This window comes from Limulus polyphemus, unplaced genomic scaffold (genome assembly GCF_000517525.1).
Source record: "Limulus polyphemus unplaced genomic scaffold, Limulus_polyphemus-2.1.2 Scaffold319, whole genome shotgun sequence".
NCBI classification, from domain to species: domain Eukaryota; kingdom Metazoa; phylum Arthropoda; class Merostomata; order Xiphosura; family Limulidae; genus Limulus; species Limulus polyphemus.
Genome location: NW_013665929.1, coordinates 210,303 through 230,783, shown reverse-complemented (window position 1 = coordinate 230,783; position 20,481 = coordinate 210,303). Strand labels below are relative to the sequence as shown.

The 20,481-nt window shown below is 34.3% G+C and overlaps 1 protein-coding gene across 3 annotated transcripts in view; it reads left to right on the top strand.

Moving 5' to 3' along the window:
- The window catches only part of LOC106457341 (glycine receptor subunit alpha-3-like), an 87,800-nt gene that overhangs the window by 28,918 nt on the left and 38,401 nt on the right, over nucleotides 1–20,481 (top strand). For 2 of the 3 annotated variants that reach the window (XM_013916743.2, XM_022383226.1), the window contains exon 3: nucleotides 3,067–3,146. In XM_013916743.2, the coding sequence (XP_013772197.1) occupies nucleotides 3,067–3,146 (80 nt within the window). Of the gene's footprint in view, nucleotides 1–3,066; nucleotides 3,147–11,444; nucleotides 11,527–20,481 lie in introns of those variants that run through there. The other variant, XM_022383227.1, reaches the window with a different exon arrangement.

Sequence of the window (20,481 nt, the reverse complement as noted above, 5' to 3'; positions counted from 1 at the left end):
CCACCGTTGATTTGTTAAGGTAGGTGTGTCATCTTTACTTTGAGACATTTATTCAACGTAAATCAGGGATATTTGTACCCACCATTGATTTGTTAAGGTAGGCGTGTCATCTTTACTTTGAGGCATTTATTCTCCGTACATCAGGGGTATTTGTACCCACCGTTGATTTGTTAAGGTAGGCGTGTCATCTTTACTTTGAGACATTTATTCAACGTAAATCAGGTGTACTTGTACCCACCGTTGATTTGTTAAGGTAGGTGTGTCGTCTTTATTTTGAGGCATTTATTCTACGTACATCATAGGTACTTGTACCCACCGTTGATTTGTTAAGGTAGGTGTGTCATCTTTACTTTGAGACATTTATTCTACGTACATCAGGTGTAATTGTACCCACCGTCGATTTGTTAAGGTAGGTGTGTCATCTTTATTTTGAGGCTTTTATTCTACGTAAATCAGGGGTACTTGTACACACCGTTGATTTGTTAAGGTAGGCGTGTCATCTTTACTTTGAGGCATTTATTTTACATAAAGCAAGAGTACTTTATGACCTGCAAGTTGACAAGGTATGAATGTTTCCTGTATTTCGAAGACCTTGGTTACGTAAATAGAGTTTAAAAGAATGAACTATTTCTTTTTAAACATCGACAAAACCTTTTTAAAGTTGATCTATAATGAGCTTAAAAATCATGGATTAAAAACAAAATAAGTTGGAATGTCTTAAGACCATCTTGTTTAACGAGGGTTAGGTACTTTTCGTCTGCAATTAATAATTTCTAACAAATTTATAGACATGTTTGAAACAATTAAAAGTTTTTCTGTTTTTGCTTATTTTTTGGTGGTGAGATTAGATGTTTATGTACATGTGTGATAACATTTACTGTTCGAAAAGTATTTTGTCACTAGAACCTTATTTCGTTGTTTTCAAAATGATTTGATATAAATCGTTTTTACAAACCTTGATCTAATAATTTCTTAACATTGAAAATTGAGATATATCCTTTAACTTAAGATGTTAAAATAACGGGTTTCTCTTAGTAACGAAAACAATATATCACCTATTTGTTTCTCCTGCAAGTATGTAATTTAACCTGCCTCTAAATTTTTGGAAGTAGGTATGTTTACATTACAACGTATAAACGAGATTCTCCTGTATTTGCTTACATGATTATGTACGTTAAAAGTTCGTCAACCTCACTCATTAAGACTCGACTAATATGTTTAATAGGCTGTTTATCTAGCAAGAACTTTTATACTGTCATCCAACTATTTTCGTGGTAGTCTGAAATTTCTAGTGTTTTAGTGGGCGCGTATCTATCTGCCCAGACTTTTGTTTAAACTATTTTTGTGATGAAATGAGATTCAATTCCCGCCAAGTTAAAGAGCTATTATCAATTTTGAAATGATGAAACTAAAACTCTAGCTGCTTTTATATTTATTGCTTAAAATATATATATATATATATATTATGTTACCTGTTGCTGTTACTATGTATATTAGAACTGTAAATAATTTATGACGTTTCTATTTGGTAAGCTAGAAATATGTGACAAAATAGATTTGGAGGTTTTTGAGCCAAAAGATTGGGTCATACACAGTATCTTCTATGATAGTTTTAACAAACACTTCCATGCCCACAGTCTCTTCTATGATAGTTTTAACAAACACTTCCATGTCCACAGTCTCTTCTATGATAGTTTTAACAAACACTTTCATGCCCACAGTATCTTCTATGATAGTTTTAACAAACATTTACATGCCCTTGAGTCTAGTAAAGATACAGTAGACTAACAGACGACACATGCTCACCATATGTATCCTTCTGTAGAAAACCTGGTAGCACATAAAATCAAGTTTGCAATAAGGGCAAAGCACAAGAGTTTAATTATACAAATAATTAACTTAAAACTTCACCGACTAATCAACGCTTGCTAAATAATCTTCAAGCAGTTTTACAGTAAATAATAGCTTCACTTGTTCACTAATTTGGTGCAAATCTAATCATTCCAAGCTTAATTAAGTATTAAGGAAATAAAATGTTTAGTAGTTCGATACCTGTTTAATGAGTAGATAGAAACTTCAAGCAGATTAATTAATTCATTCATTAGCAACTTGTTTCCAGACACTTGTTCATCATTTCAGAATTAAACTGAAATTACTTCAATGTCAAATGGAGATTTGTTCGGTATTAAGATGTATTAATTTAAGGTTAAAAAATTAGTTCAGTGTTAAAACAGAATTACGCCCTGTTTTTGTAAAACAGAAATTATCTGATCATTGATAAACCAAGATTTGAATGCAAGTTAGTTCAGAGTTAAACAGAAATAATCTCAGTGCTGAACTGAAATTGGTTCACTGTTAAAATGTCTATAATTCAGTATTACACAGAAATTAACTGAGTTCTAATTCGAAATTAGCTCAGTATTAAAATGGATTTGTATTTAATCGAGAATAGATCATTGTTAAACTGCAGTGTTTTATAGACGAAACTGAATACCTCGTTCGCTGCTTGATTGTTTATTTAACTTCTTGATCTTGGTGATGTATAATTTGAAACCTCTGAGTAAGTTGTACGCACTGGTATGTTTGGTAATAGTGTTTACACTTTTGAAGTAGTTATTTTAAATGTTATCTTATACACATTTTTCTGTTTAAGCTCTACTTTATATAATTTGAATTTTAGTCCACGTGCTATACGGTAAAAAAAATATAACTTAAATTATTGTCAGATTATGACGTACTAACTAAAACTTCTGGTGAACACATCAAATATGGTTTTTACTTTAATGGAAAAAGATAACATCCTTAACTTCGTATGATAATACTTTACTTTTGTTTCAACGATAAGGTTAACAAAATTTCTTATTATTACTGTACAAGAAGAAGAAAACATTTATTAAAAAACAATAATTATTCTTCAAGTCATTAACTTGTTTATTTTCGATTTTATAAAAGAACGATAAAGTTAATTATGAGGTACTAAAAACTGTGAAGATATATTCCTTTCTCTCGTGCTTTATCTGCGGTTTTCCCATAGATTTAATCAACAATTTTTTTCGCGTTCCTTAGGCAAGAAATTCTGGATTTCGACAACATATTGCCTGCCAACCCTAAAAACTACGATAACCTGCAACCTCCAAGAGAAAAAGGTAACTTTTATTCTGAGTTCGGCTGTCTACTGAGATTTTTTGAGTTTTATAGGTGACCATGTAAAAAAAAAAAATCTAATATAAAAAGCAACAAAATTTATGTTCTTTAGAACACAAGTCCAGAGTTTGAATACCTAAAACACACATTCAAGTGAAAAACAACATAACATTTGTGGGTTAACAAAACATAATACAAATGTATTGGTTTAAGCACAATCTGCGTATTGAATTTTATACATCCTGCATACACGTGTATTTAAATATTAAATAATAATAATAGTTTAATAAGCGCAATCTTGAATTGTAAGCTGAGAATCTTTTGTGTTGATAGAAAAAACCCCACAAAACTTGGATGAGTGTATACATCGCTAAAGCAATCAGTTGTGGGTGTAGGAAACACAATTTGTGTTGATATGAGATATTTCTATTTTTGACATTATTGGCAAAGCTATTAAGGCTATCTGCAGCCATCCCTAATTTTCACCAGAGAAAAGGCAGCCAGTCATTTGCACCTACTATCACCAACCACAATAAGGAACTGAGTGTCACTTTTATAAAACACCCACGGTTTAAAGTGCGGGGAGTATTTTGTAGTTTCGTACGGATTCGAACCTATCTCGCCAACTCTAAAATCCAAAGCTCTGCCACAGGGCCAACCCCGTCTCTATTATGAAATAACGCGCGGTTTACGTTAATTTACACACAACTTTTTTTTTCTTTGACTGTAGAAACAACAGATCATGATAACATGTTGCTAGTTGCTGCAACAGCCTGCAAACTCTCAGTGAAAAGGTTACGAAGTTGGAGTTCAAAGATAAAGCATTAGCAATCTTCATTCGCATGTTTCCAAATATCTATATTTCTATTATATTAAAGATAATTCTATATGAAAAGCAAGGCCTGGCATGGTGGTTAGGGCATTCCACTCGCAATCTATGGGTTGCGGGTTCGAATTCCCGTCCCACCAAACATGCTTGTTCTTTCAGCCGTTGGGGCGTTATAATGGTACTATCAATCCCACTATTTGTTGGTAAAAGAGAAGCCCAAGAGTTGGCGGTGGGTGGTGATGATTAACTGCCTTACCGCTAGTCTTTCACTGCCAAATTAAGGATGGATAGCGCAGATAGCCCTCGTGTAGCTTTGCGCGAAATAAAAAAAACAATCCAACAAATGAAAAACAAGCCAATAAACAGTTGAAACAAGAAGATAAACTGAATAAAGCGCATGTTCATAGCTTCCATTCGTTACTTAATTTCTTCTCATATTTTTCGATTTGCCTGTCACTTTATCATGGAAACACACATCTGTTTCTGAAGGTACATTAAGCTCGTTGAACAATAGTATGTTAACTGCAGTTTTGAAGTGAAATTTAAGCATTCAAATACCAAACGTAAGGATTATTTCAAGATTCCTATAGTACGACTATTCCGTACGAATTTCAGAATAAAAGCGGTTATGCAAAAAATGCACTAAAGTTTTTTGTGTTCCACATGTGAAATGTTTCTGACAATATCCTTGATAGCAGGTTCTCGATCGAAGTAGTGTTGTTCTCTAAATGACAAGTATCTCATAACACTGTATCCTGATTAGTCTATGTTTACTACTTGTATAGTAATAATGTTCTAGAAAGTTTAAGGATCTCACAAACTTCCGAATTTCTAACGATTTTAATTTCTCATCGCCAGATAATTATATACAACTAAAGAAAACTCAGAGGGCAAAACTCAACTCATCATAAACTTCTATAATATCAATAAATTTTTTGTGTATTACTAAGTGTTTACGTGTAAAAATAAAATTATTTACACGAAAAGAAAATAATTCATTCAATTGGGGGGTGGGAATTACCCAAAGTCGAGGCTAACAGCAGTCAACAACGTGTGTCGTTCTTTATTTAGTTTATTGGCCGAGCGTGGCCTAGTGAATAAGGTGACGGGCTGCATACAGAATGTTCAGCGTTCTTGACGTGGAATGCACTGTGGTCGCGTTATAAAAGTGGCAGTTAATCACCTTATTCGGCTAGGAGACCATGATAAAGCTTTCGTGGCAGCGGGTGCTGTTGTCTGACTGCCTTTCCTCTATCTCCCAGTTGGACAACGGTAAATCTACGGGCTTTCAACGCTAAAATCCGCTCAATAATTTTTTTTTTGCAGCACTGATAATCTTTTCTTTTAAATAGGGTTTGACTTTTTTTTAAATGTTAATTTAGTTTTGGTTAAAAGTTCTATGAAGATGTTCTAGAAAACTATTCGATTACAGGCTTCATTTTATTAGCGTTACGAGATGAAACTACATCATAGATTAAAACAGAAATTGAACATTTATGTTTTACTCTAAACCAACCTGCTCTCATTATCATTTCTGAGCAACAAGGAACTTCCCTTTGCCATTAGACACATGTTTTACGAGGTTGGCTGAAAAGTAGTTAGGTTTATTCTGATGTAAATATAGAAAGACATTAAACACAAATAGCTTCGAAGAACAAGAAAACGTTACTCAGTAAGGCTTATCAACAAAATAAACTGAACCAATGTCTACTGATGTAAGCTTACTTAACATTTTAATTACTCACTGTGTTTGACTTTGGCGGGTGAATGGCAGTGAATTTATTCAAGTTTTTTATTAATATTTTGAAAAGTTTGTTTGTTTGTTTGCTATAAACGCTGTGCCAATATCAGGGATCGAGCCAAGAATTTTAACGTTATAAGTGCTCGAGCGCATTTCGAAATGAAACACGTGCGCTTGATTACATCCTAAAACTCAAAGCGAAAAAAGATTAAATAAAAGTAAAAACTTATCAGAACTTTTTTTTAATTAATGAAAAAATAAAAGTCCCAGTTTAGTAAAATTCGATTATATAAATATGGTTATTTTTTGCAATGAGATGTACAGTTTTGCTATGAATGAAGACTTCGCGTAAGACGTTGCAGTAAATTTTCTGAAAAAGAGAATGCTATAATCGAACGGAATTCTAACTCACATTTTCTCCATTCAGGTGAATTAGTCTCCAGTAGCTCAGAGGTAAACTTGTGGGCTCACAACGCTCAAAACCTGGGTTCGATGCCTGCGGTGGTCGGAATACACTTAGCCCATTGTGTAGCTTTGTGCTTAACAACAAAACAAAAAGATGAGCTGATTGGAATTGCAAAGCACAATCTTAACTATAAGAGTAGAAAATAACAGACTTTTTAATGTTTTTTTTTCGCTTGCATGTTGGCGTAGATGAATAGTAGATAGCTTATTCTGTTCGAATTCCGTTTGGTTTCAGTTTTTGTATGGTAGAAACGATACAACACTTAAATTGAAAATAGTAGTACGCCTTTCAAGTTATGCTGAAGTAAGTTAAACGGGTTAGATTTGCACTTAAGATGTCATCTGCTATAAAACAACAACGGACATTTGTTCAGTTATATTATGGAAACAAGCTTAAAGACCTTTTGATGTTTCACATTGATGTTTGTTTGTAGTTTTGTTGAATTTCGCACAAAACTACTCGAGGGTTATCTGCGGTAGTCGTCTCTAATTTTGAATAATTTGGAATAGTGAGCTACTCAGCTACTCAACACCACCCACCGCTAACTCGTAGGCCACGCTAATCGAATAGTAGGATTTGATCGTCACTCTTATAACGCACCCACGGCCCCAAAGTAACGAGATTCGAATCACGGAACTTTGTATCCAGAGTTCGACACACTTATCAATGTTTGTTTTGAATTTCGCGCAAAGCTACACGAGGGCTATCTGCGCTAGCCGTCCCTAATTTAGCAGTGTAAGACTAGAGGGAAGGCAGCTAGTCATCACCACCCACCGCCAACTCTTGGGCTACTCTTTTACCAACGAATAGTGGGATTGACCGTCACATTATAACGCCCCCACGGCTGAAAGGGCGAGCATGTTTGGTGTGACGGGGATTCGAATCCGCGACCGCAGATTGCGAGTCGAGTACCCTAACCACCTGGCCATACCGGGCCGACACACTTATCAATAGGCCGTGCTTTGCACGTTTCGTTTGGAAACTCCTACTTAATTTTTGTTTATACTGTGCGAGAATTCAATTCATCCTATTATTAGTTATTACTGCTCTTAATTAGGCCCGAAACGATATACTATCCATAATATTGTTTCATCTTAGTTTTGGTTTGGGGACACAATAAGGGCTTCGAAAAGAAACTTAGTTGAACCTAAAAGTTAGAAACCTGTCTCCAGACAATTTTTTTTTACTCAGTAGGAACCACTGGATACATTTTTTTTTAAATTAAAGCTAACATTAAGAGCGTAACCGTTAACTTAATGGAATAAACTTTGCATATTTTGTCGTACACTTGCGAGAGATAAAAATTACGAGTACATTTTCATTTTAAATGTTACTTTTAACATACCGGTGTACGGTCATCATTAAAAAGTTATAAAGCTTTAAAACAAACAAACACAAAAATATTAAAAGGACGAAGTTTATTGTACAGCTCTTTTTTTTATATAAAAACACTCTCATATTTTTCTCAAGAACGTGGGTTCATTTTTGTAATAATGTCAACCAAATTTGTCATTAAACGGTCAATTAGATAAGCCAAATCTAATATAAAATCTCAATTTCACAAGCTATATTTCATATCGGGTTGTAATGACACCATACACAAAAACCGTAAAAAAATGTCTATTTCCATTTTTCACACTCAAAATCTGCCTTTTAAATTAATAATGAATACATTCTTACATAAACAGAATCTTAAGCATGCTTTCAAATCCATATATAAAAGGTTGCCCGTCTGTTTGTTTGGTGTCACAAGTTGTTCTGAGGAAGTAGCTGAAAAACTTGATGGAGGAGCTCAAATGACCCTGCCCCACAAACATGGTTACCAATTTAACACCGCGGAGGCCAGTAGCAAAAAACTGGAAACAGAAGTAAAAAAAAAAGTGGCATTTAATTTCGAGCGTAGCATGGGTAAAGTTGCAAGAGAATCGTGTATTACGGCTAAAAATAGTGGAAGGTGACACCTCCCCCACCCCCATTTATATCATTCGTTTTTAAGGCTGGCATTTTCAGGTACAATAGCTAGTAAGTAGATACACGGAAGTGACTATGACAGTAAGAAGGAAGCCAGGGTTGATATACAATCGTTAAAAATAAAAGTTTTTTCTTTTTCATATCACGCTATAATTGCTTTTCTAAACCCAGTCATTAATTCAAGTATTAAGTATAGCTTAGAACATTGTTGCCGATACACGAAAATTCCTCAGAGGTTCATTTTCACCAACTAAGTTAGTAACCACTTAATTGCTTCAACATACACCATATGCATGAAAGAAGACATAGGAACTGAAGTAATCATTTTCATCTAAAGATAATTACCCAGACACGACCAAGGCATGGCAATCAATCACGTCAAACTTGTGGCAAGAGTATTTTAAAAAGAACAGTTGTTTTACAGTAAAGTGTGAAACATTTAAAGGGTTAGATAGATAGAGATATGGGTGGATATGATAGATATATAGAAATGTCTTTCCCAGTCTTCATTAAGCTCTCTTCATTAGAGTTTAAGACTTTTTGTAGATCTCCAGTCCTGTAGTTGTAATGTGACAACTTGCTCTCAGCCTGACAACCATGTGGTTTCTTGATGTTAACAGACGGTTTTTATCAACAAGGGTTATTGATTTACGTTATTTGGCATGTGTAAACAAGTCTGCTGTTTTCAGCACCCTCTAACTTTTTCCTAATAAAAATAAGAAATAGCATTAAAAAACGAAAATAGTTGATACTTAGGATTTAGGCATTAATGATTTTATTATTTTATGGTAAATGAATGGATTTTCTTGTTTCTTCTTGACAATCGTATTAACCTGAAGTAAAAATGTGAAAAAAAAAGCGAAAACTAATACTGACTTTCAAAGATTTTTTTTTAATAATAGTTCTGCAAATACACTCAGTATCTAGCAGGTACCTTTTTTTACTTCATCTAATCTAACCAAACTAAATTTAACCAGGAACTAATTTAACGTAGCCTAACCAAATCCATATCTTATCTAACTAACCTGGGCCTAACTTATTAAACTCTGTAGTTACTCTAGTGTAATAAATCATATACCTCATTTTATATAACACGGGCCTGACATAATAAACCCCGTACTTAACCTTACACACATTTGAAATAATCTAGCCAAACTTATCCTAATCAGATCTATCTTTTCATAATTTACTCAAAAGCTAACTTTACAACCTGAGCCTAAACTAACTTCATTTACCTTGAACCACGAAAATTGCTGTTTCAGACTCAAAACGTAGGAAAATTAATATATAAAATTATACACGGATTTTTCTCTAAGCATTAGTATTTTAACGTAGAGAAAAGTCCGTGTATAATTCTACATATTTGAACCTCGAAATTAATTCGCTGCGCATAAACACAAAAGTCTCATTTTAAACTGACAGTTTAGATATTACATGATGAGATATGCTTAACAATATTTGACGACATTAATTCAACAGTACTGTATCAAGCTAATTACAGAGCTTACTTGACACCAGATCCATTACGAGTACAAAAGAGAGCCTTGTTTTAGCAGACTGAGGCCACATCTCATCCAGTTGAGATCAACAACTTGCTTTTAGTAACGATCATATTAAAGGTACCGAAGATTTGAAAGAAATGCATCAAAACTTTACTTGTAAACAGTTTGTAATGGTGTGAATGCCTTTTACAAGCTGGCGAAACATGATTGTAAATAATTACACTTGTCATGAGACATTATGTTAAGCCTATAATATTTTTAACAAGGCATTTATATATCTAGTAGCTAAGGGATTTTCAAGAATTAGAAAAGTATGAAATAATAGTGTTTCAAGCACACTATATTTGTGATATCGATTGCCGACGACGCGAAAGCAGTGCTGTTTACTCTCACAAACTAAACTAAATATACAAAATTGAAGAAAAACAAGACGATTGTACGTTTCACAAATACACCATTTATTCATGACCGTTGTTTTGCCAGTAAAGGCATCATCACGTACCTTTACTGGCGAAACATGGTCGAGAATAAATGATGCATTTGTAAAACGTACAATCGTCTTGTTTTTCTTCAATTCTGTAATTATGGAGCTTCACCAATTACCGAGCAGAAAAAAAAATATCGGTGCAAATTTCCATTTTTAATTTGTCCACAAAGACTACATACAAATCATATCAAACACTAATCAGAGTGAATTTTAAAACAGCAATTGTGTGCATTGCTATGTAACCAGATAATGAGGTGAAAGTATCTTATTTTAGCGTTTTGTGTAGTTCTATGAATTTTTGGTTATCTATTTGGCAAGTTTCAATAAAAGATGTACAATGTGTAATGTGGAAACCATGACTGTTACCAAGCAACTATTTTCAGTAATTTTGGATCAAACTCTTTTCCTAAGCAAGAAATCTAGGCCTAAATATACTTTTCCTCCATATACTTGTAATAGACATTTCTTTTGCAGATACAGAGGTAAATGGAACTGTTACTTTACAAGATAATCTAACTTAATGTTTTTGATACAAGCACAGAAGATAATTTGAAATGAATTAAATTTATATGTACTCTTATACGTCCCTCATGTATTTGACGTCAGTGATTACGAATATGATTTAGTTGTATCGTATTTCTGCCAAGTAGCAAGAGTCTAGTGAGGTATTACTGGCTTTATGGCCGAAAGTCACCGTCAACGGCTAGAGTGCCGAAATGACGACTGAGTGTAAAATTTCTCATTACAATAATTTTTTTAACGTTGTTGCATATATGTATATATATATATATATATATTACGTGTATTTTGTGGATTCTAAGATACCTACATTGATGTATAATATATGCCTGTATATGTGGTATGTTTATAATTAGTGCTGTATATTAATGGAGATATATAAGTGGTGTTTTTGTAAATAGTGGTGTATGTTAAGGGAGATACTGTGTAGTGTTTTTATAATAAAGGTGTATGTTAATGTAGATATACGTTGTATGTGCATAGTTAGATGTGTAAGTTAATATAGATATTTGTGGTGTGTTTATAATTAGTAATTTATGTTAACATAGATATATGTGTTGTGTTTATAGTTAGCGGTGTATCTTAATGGTGATATTCGTGTTTTATAATTCGTGGTTCATGTTAATATAGATATTTGTGCCTTGTTTATAATTAGTAGCGTACGTTAAAGTTGAAATATGTGGTGTTTTTATAATTCATGGTGTATATGAATGTGGATATATTTTTGTTTGTTTGTAGTTAAGCACATAGCTACGCAATGGGCTATCTGAGTGGTGCCCACCACAGATATCGAAACCTGGTTTTTATCGTCATAAGTCAGGAGACTTACAACTCTGCCACTGTGGGGCGGTGTGTTTATAATTAGTGGTATGTTAATGTGAGGGGGGAATGTGTGGTGTGTTATAAATTAGTTGTGCATGCTAATATACATATGTGTGTGTGTATGTGTGGTGAGTGTATAATTAGTGGTGTATGTTAATATAGATATGTGTGTTTATAATTAATGAATTATATTAGAATACATATGCATGGTGTGTTTATAATTAGTATGTATATTAATGTAGACATGTATATAAGTGTGGATGTTTATAGTTAGTGGTGTATGTTAATGAGATATGTGTGATATGTCTATAATATGTGGGTTATATTAATGTAGATATGTATGGTGTGTTTATAATTTGTGGTGTATAATAATGTAAATGTGTGCGTGTGGGTAAAATTTTGTAATTGTTCAAAAGTTTTTAACAATCACCACTTTTTTTAATCAGATACCAACTTACATCGAATAACATCTCTATACTGACGGCTTTGTAAAAATCGGGTACTCACCAAAATAAGCCAACAGTGTGGGTATTCCTGGAGACTTGTTTCATCTTCATTATAGCGGTGACTACGTTTCGCTGAAACTCTTGTTATAAAAAAACCGAAACGTTGTTACTCTCACTATATAATAGTTACGAATAAATCTGATTCACCTGCTTAAATGAAATTACTGAGACGTTTCTCCATTTAGAATTCGGTATTTATTGCGAACCCTTAAATTTGTGTTTTCGAAGGCTAACGTTATACCGAGCATATGTTACATTTTATTCAGCCATTAATCAGGTTACATTATGAGTTCTGAAACAAGATTTCGCGTATCGTATTCCACAATTTTACACTTCTTTCAGCTGCTTATCTTTTAAATATTATTTGCTGTTTAAAACGGATACGTTATACTTGGATATCGAAAACCATTCTTTTCATGAAATTCATTTTCTACTCTTGTTAGTCCGTGATATTTGGCAAACCGATATCAAGATCAAAAAATAAACTCGATTTCGTCAAATGGTTTCTCATTATCACCTGGACTATTATTTTGAACGGGACCACAGTTTAGTGAAAGAAGCAAAATAAAAACATTTTCCCCCCTAAAATCTTCAGTCGTCTGTAAACACGGTTCTCCTTTTTCAATTATCTAGCTGCCAGTTAGATGTTTTGAGAACACTTCAGTGCATATTTCCAGATCACTCGATTTCTTCTATGAACGCAAGGACTGAAAGATGTAATCTATATATCTTAAATTCTGTCAGTCTAGAACCAAATCCTTGTCGCTATAGAAATGAAACACAAGTGTCACGCTAAGACGACTCCAAGTCAAGTAATTTCGCGTCGTTTCTTTCTTCACTAAGGGAAATATGAGAAATCCACAATCTTCCAGTGACTAATTTAAAGTAACATGATAGCGATTAAACGATTTTTGTTTTAGTAATTTCCAACTTTTCTTTATCGTACAATTTGGCATTACCTGGTGGTTAAAGATCTTGACTCGCAATCTGCAGATCGCGGATTCGAATCTCACCACCAGAAATGCTCGTCCTTTCAGTGGTGGGGATGAGATAGAGAGCATTATACGTGAAGCCCACTATTCGATTACAGTAGTCCAAAAGTTGGTGGTAGGTGGTGTTAACTAGCTGCCTTCCCTTAAGTCTGTCACTTCTCGATTAGGAATAGTTAGAGCAGTAAGCCTTCGAATAGCTTTACGCGAAATTAAAAAAAAACCAAAAAAAAACATCTTTTTTTGATACTCAAAGTTGGCTTCAAACACATCTAAACTTTGAAATGTTGCTTTTGAAACAACCATAATCAACTTTGAGCGACTCATGAATTTGAACAGTATATATGAAATCGTACAAAAACGGGTCCTTCATTAACACGAGATGATTTTTAAAGCCAAGCAATAAAAAATTGCGGTGAAAAGGGAACTATATGTAACTGTAGATCGATGCCTGTTTTGTTTAGCTTTAATAGAGTTAATATATTCCAATCACAGAACATGCTCTAATTATGAGACGTGCTAGCAAATTAAAGCACGATACATCAAGAAGAAAACCAGTTCGAGTGTGAAACATATCATTCACTCCCCGACAGTCTCTCATTCTTCTGTATGCTAGTCATTCACGATCTAATTTTGAAAGTAAGTTCTGAAGCATCACATTGTTCTTTAAACATTCTGTGTGCCTAACAAATAGCATTTGATTTTTTTAAACTAACTTTGTTCATCGTTGGTGCTATTTGTTTTTGAATGCTAGAAATTACGATAACAATATTACAAACAGGGTAAAAAATTATTCATACTCATTCGTTTCTTACTGTAAAAGTTACTTACGAATATAAATACGTTTTATTGTTCAATATGTTACACGTTATTAAAAACAGTGTTTTCCGAGTGATGTATTGATTTGTTTTGTTTGTTTCATGTATTTCGTGCAAAGCCAATCAAATATTATCTATGTTAGTCGTCCCTGATTTTAAAGTAAGAAGCAGCTAGGCAACAATACCCACCGCCAACTCTTGGACTACTCTTGTCAGACCGAATCGTCACTCTTATTAAGCGAAGGGCGATTTTTCTATTTACAGTAAAGGGGCTTGAACTACGGAACCTCAGCTCTACAGTCCAGTTTGTTTTGTCTGTTTGTTTTTGAATTTCGCGCAAAGCTACACGAGGGCTATCTGCGCTAGCCGTCCCTAATTTAGCAGTGTAAGACTAGAGGGAAGACAACTAGTCAGCACCACCCACCACCAACTCTTGGGCTACTCATTTTACCAAGGAATAGTGGGATTGACCGTCACATTATAACGCCCCCACGGCTGGAAGGGCGAGCATGTTTGGTGTGACGGGGATTCGAACCCGCGACCCGCAGATTGCGAGTCGAGCTCCCTAACCACCTGGCCCCTACAGTCCAGCCCGCTAACTACTGGGTCACGCTCGTCCAGCTTAATTGAGTACGACATACATAAGTAGAGGAAATATTAGAACGAAACATAATCATAAAATACGTCTGGGAATGCATTTTTTTATGATACCGCTGTACAATAAACCTTGGGCCCAGAAACGGGCTGTTATTTCCTGTTTTTTGTAGAATAAAAACAATAAAAGAGGAATATTTCATTAAAGTATAAAAAGGAATGGTTTTATATTACAGGTATCAATTTATTGTGGATAAGAGTTTAACCGAAAAACTTTACTAGAAAATCATTATGTTTTTACTGTTTGTTTAAATCATTCAATGCACCCAATGAAGATAAAAGTATGACATTTTCACAATCATTTGAGAAGATTCAATGCACCCAATGAAGATAAATGTATGACATTTTCGCAATCATTTGAGAAGATTCAATGCACCCAATGAAGATAAAAGTATGGCATTTTCACAATCATTCGAGAAGATTCAATGCACCCAATGAAGGTAAAAGTATGACATTTTCACAATCATTCGAGAAGATTCAATGCACCCAATGAAGGTAAAAGTATGACATTTTCACAATCATTTGAGAAGATTCAATGCACCCAATGAAGATAAAAGTATGGCATTTTCACAATCATTTGAGAAGATTCAATGCATCCAATGAAGATAAATGTATGACATTTTCACAAGCATTTGAGAAGATTCAATGCACCCAATGAAGATAAAAGTATGGCATTTTCACAATCATTTGAGAAGATTCAATGCACCCAATGAAGATAAAAGTATGATATTTTCACAACTTTCTGAGATTTTCTGCGAAATTATTAGAATTTTAAAGATTACAAAACAGAATAGAAAAGGGAAAATATATTTTAAAGCAAAGTTTCTGGTTCATTACACATTTTAATAATAAATAAAATCAAGTGTTTCTATCAAGACTTTAATAAATTAGGTTTGAAAAATAAAATTATATTCCCAAGAAAGAAAAAAAATACGAATCTGAAACTACACGGTTAGGTAAGTATAATGAAGTAAAAAGTCAACTATAAAGTACTATAAGTGTACTAAATAACGTATTAATTGTTTGAGAAGTAAAACTTTTTATCTAAGAAGATGCTACAACTTTTAAACTTCAAATGTAAGTTTTCGTACTTTTTTTGTTTCAAATATACTTTATTTACTCAGGCCAGTACTATTCTGAGTATTTCTATAGATATATTTTCTTAAAAATCAAAGAGTCAAAATAGTTATTTGTCAGTTTTCTTAACAATCTACATTTCAGAATAGGCCCGTGACAGTTTTCTTAATTACCCAAGATTCAGCATAGGTACTTTTCAGTCTTCTGAATAATGTACATTTCAACACAGGCAGTTTTCTTAACAATACAAGATTCAGCATAGGTCCTTGTCAGCCTTCTTAACAGTCTATAGTTCAGAATAAGGCTGTGTCAGTCCTCAAGAGAGAAGAGACTCTCACTTCATTGTGAAATATTTTTTTTTAGAATTAATTAACTAAAATGCTATTGCATTGTGTTTTTGCTGAATTTCTCATGAATCGAGTTCTTATTAACTATATATGTATACCGACTAACGTACTCTATTTGACTGTAGGAATCTATTCCAAACTTGAAAAATGAAAATAAATAAAAAGAAGAGAGATGGAACCGAGATAGAAGTGGAGAAAGAGAACTAACAATTGCCTAAATCAGTAAAATGTTAGACTAACTGTAACCTCTCTTACAGGTGGTAGTAACCTCTCTCTGACAGCCAGGGCCCAAGGAGATAAGCGAAAGTCTTAATGACTGGTCAAGTTTGTGCTTTAATGAATTGCTTCTGCCTGTTTCAAGAGTAGGACGACGTTTCGGCTTCTATACTGAGGTCTTGAAACAGCAATCTTGATCAGTGTTCTTAGTCACCAATCACGTTACTTGCTTCTAATTAGTCAAACAGTTGAACCTTTTACAGTTCTGACTATGATCAATAATCATTCCCCTATCATTCGTCATGGTCATGATCTGTTTTAATTAATGCATATGACCCCCTACAGAAAGTAAGCAAGATAACAAAACAAATCAACGTATACATATGAGTTTTGGGTGATAATTAAGAGCAGAGGAAAGACAAAAACACTTTTGAAAGGAGGATCTTGCTTCATCAGGAGCAAACAGTTTGCCCATGATGAAGAAAGGTCCATCTTTCGAAAGCGCTCGAGTTATAGAAATTCGCATTTTTGTTTTTAATTGATTTTTTGAACCTATGATTTTTCCTATGAGCAACGGAAATATATTCACTTTAAAGTGTCACATTAAGTTTCCAGATGCTTCGAGGATTCTTTTGACAACTGTATTGCTTCCTGATTAAGTGCCCCCAATGGCACAGCGGTATGTCTGCGGACTTACAAAGCTAGAATCTGGGTTTCGATACCCGTGGTGGGCAGAGCACAGATATCCCATTGTGTAGCTTTGTGCTACTTAACTCTACTCATATTTTATTAAGAAAGTAATTAATTAATTGTAGTAGATACATGTCAGATCATTATCCAGTCATGTCATTGCTAAACACTGATCATAGAACCAAATAATACACGACTAAGCTTTTTTTTTTATTATTCCTGTAAACTCCCAGTGGAGCATAGGGCCGCAACAACACCTCGCCAACGGAAGGTGTTGTTGCAGTTACTTGTAGCAGGTTGGTTTTTACAGGGTGGAGTTGCTACACGACTAAGCTTACAGCTATCTTATTCCTGCCAATATCCACTTTCATTCTCTCAGGTTACTCAGCTTTCAGTCTTTAAAGACATGAATGTAAAAACTAGAGCACCCAGTTGATGAATCTATGGTTTTTTATAATCAAATTTGTCCCCAGTGGCTCAGCGGTAAGTCTGCAGGCTTATAACGCTGAAAATAGGGGTTCGATATTCTTGGTCGACGCAGCACAGATAACCCATTATGTCGCTCTGTACTTAACAACAACAAACAAACAAATCATTATTTTTTTAACCAACCACTTCAGGAAACTAGGTTGATCTTTTTAATATTCATGTAATTATTGGTCGTTTAATTTCAGTAAAATAGTACTAAGTCTCTATCATGCATTACAGGCATAAAAATCAAGACATTATAAGTGTCGGTATTATTTGTGATTTGTTTATGACATTATATATTTTTAAAGTAGACCGGTACATAGAACTACTTGCATCATTTAATAAGTATCTTATTTACTTTTTAATTCTGATTGATGAAGTTTGTTTGGTTTGATGAAAAGCTACTAAAAAACAGGATATAGCGAACGTTCCAGTTAACCGTGTATAATTTTTTGTGCTTATGTGCTCTACGAGCTCGGAGTTTTGTACTTTACATGCAAAGTTAAATCTCTTTTCTGCTCTCTAACACCCAGAAATATTAAGTTTTTCTTAATTAAAGTTATTCTATTTTTTCACGAAACACATATCATTGTTACCAGAAAATCATAGTTTAATGTTGACTGACTCTGTGATAGATTGTTGCGTACAGAATCAGATACTATTTTATATTTATTTAGAAAAGACGTAACGTGACCATATAGAACAGAAATGCTCAGGTATGCTTATGACGATTGGTGACATCTTTAAGATCGCACTCTTTCATTGAAAATAGCACATAAGCAAGCAGCAAGAAAACACTCACTCACAAGACCCAAGAATACACTCGGAAGAAGATACTCACAAGACCCACAATGCACTCAGAAGAAGATACTCACACGACCCAATATAAACTCATAAGACACTCGGAAGAAGATACTCACAAGTCTCAAAATACACTCATGAGACACTCGGAAGAAGATACTCGCAAAACCCAAGAATACACTCATAAGACATTCGGAAGAAAATACTCACAAGACACAAAATACACTCAGAAGAAAATACTCACAAGACCCAAGAATACACTCAGAAGAAGATACTCACAAGACCCAAAATACACTCAGGAGAAAATACTCACAAGACACAAAATACACTCATAAGACACTCGGAAGAAGATACTCACAAGACACAAAATACACTCAGAAGAAGATATTCGCAAGACCCAAGAATATACTCAGAAGAGATACTCACAAGTCCCAAAATACACTCATAGGACACTCAGAAGAAGATACTCGCAAAACCCAAAATACACTCATAAGACACTCAGAAGAAGATACTCGCAAGACCCAAAATACACTCATAAGACACTCAGAAGAAGATACTCGCAAGACCCAAAATACACTCATAAAACTTTTCTTGCTTTCATTGAGGCTAATTCGCACACTTCTTTCGTTAAGCCCAATTTTTGTACAATTGCATGCTCAACCGAAATTTTTGCCAGTTCAACCAGTATTTTTTGTGGATGATCTCAGATACGTTTTAGTTTATTTAATAATGATGGGCAAAGTCAGCAGAAGCCTCAGTGTGTCGAAGATCTAAGGAGTGGGCGTTGCTAATATGTTTTTTGTTGTTTTTTTGTCACCAGAAAGATGAATCCTTCCATCAACTATGTTCTTCTTAAGTTCATTGTTTAACTGTTTTTGAGTTAACACTGTTTTAGTTTTCAGTGCACTTGCAATTTTGAAGAACTTAAAAACAATGTTATTAGAAATATTTTACTGTACACATTTCCTGGAAAACACACTTGTAGTTCTAGTCACATGTAAATTACACCAAACTTGGCAAGCGGACTCAAAGTGGCCCGAGGTGCCCATATCTATATGATGTATCCCCCCCCCCCGCTCTATCTAAGGGGTACCAAGGGTGGCTAAAACGCACCTGAAATGTCATCCAAGCATGATGGGGATCTAATAATAGGTTTTTCAGGGCCACTAAACCCGAATCTGGCAAAATACTTCTATTTCTTCCCCCCCTCTCACACACAGACACTCACGGAGAAGCCATATATGGAATTGTCACACTTCCCCTTACAACCTAGTAGGATAAAACATGGCACCCACACACACACTCAGGTCCTACGGGCGAAGATTCTAGCGGTTTGTTTTTGGGTACGTGTACCCCTTGGTTAACTATAGAGGTAATTGGGAATAATGTGAGAAACTTGATCTGTACACTGAGGCCTCATGAGAAGGCCTTTGAACCCCGCAGCGGAGATCGTCGCGGGTAATTTATGCTAGTCCAAACAAAGCACCTATATTTTGCAAAATTATAGACTCTAATACTGATGGAGATATGGGTAAGAACTAGAGCTGACACATCGTGTTTATTTATCCATTTAATACCATTTTGTTTCCCTATCTTTTTTACCTTGTTCGCAAGTGAGTTAAGATTTCTGTTACACAAGTAGGTTTCAGTAACAATGTTTACACTTTCTTTCAGTTAAAATAATCGGATTTAATACTTAGAGTCTTAGGTCTTGTGAAAGAGAAATATAAAGTATTTTACTTTGAGGTACACTTGGTTAGATAAACTCGAGTCTGCATAAGATCTACTTAAAGTTAACGAGAAGTGTCGCCGTTGTTAATTGCAATTAATACAGTTAGAAAGAGAAAATGATCCACTTACTGTTCGAGAGTAAATCGCATGTTGGTTTGTGTGACTGTGAAATATCTTTAATTCGTAAATTTCCCAAGCGCTAAGAATGTTGATAAATGTAACGAGCAAACAAGTTTGATCAAAGAGGAGTGGTGTTTATAGTCTCAGATTCCCTTTTTAAGTGTATGCATTAATATAATTTGAGATAGTGTGGCTAAATATGGTAACATGAAATTTTTATTTATAACAGTAGTTGTCATACTTGAATTAGTTGAAGATAAGAAATGATCTAACGAAAACTGGTGCATCAGTTGGACTCATTGCAAAAGTCATTTTGTATGTCAAGTCTATGTACGCCGAGTAATTATATAACATATAAGATCCTGTATTTTAAAGGTTTGTTTTTGTAGGCTGTTCGACATTTACAACTGAACAAAACATATTTTAGTAGTAGATTATTAGAGAATTTGTTGTGTAGTTTATCAGGGAAGTCGTTAAAACCTTTCAAATATGCAGAGATATATAGTTTAACAAATGCGTTAAACTGCACTCATTAAGCCATGGGCCCGGCATGGCCAGGTGGTTAGGGCACTCGACTCAC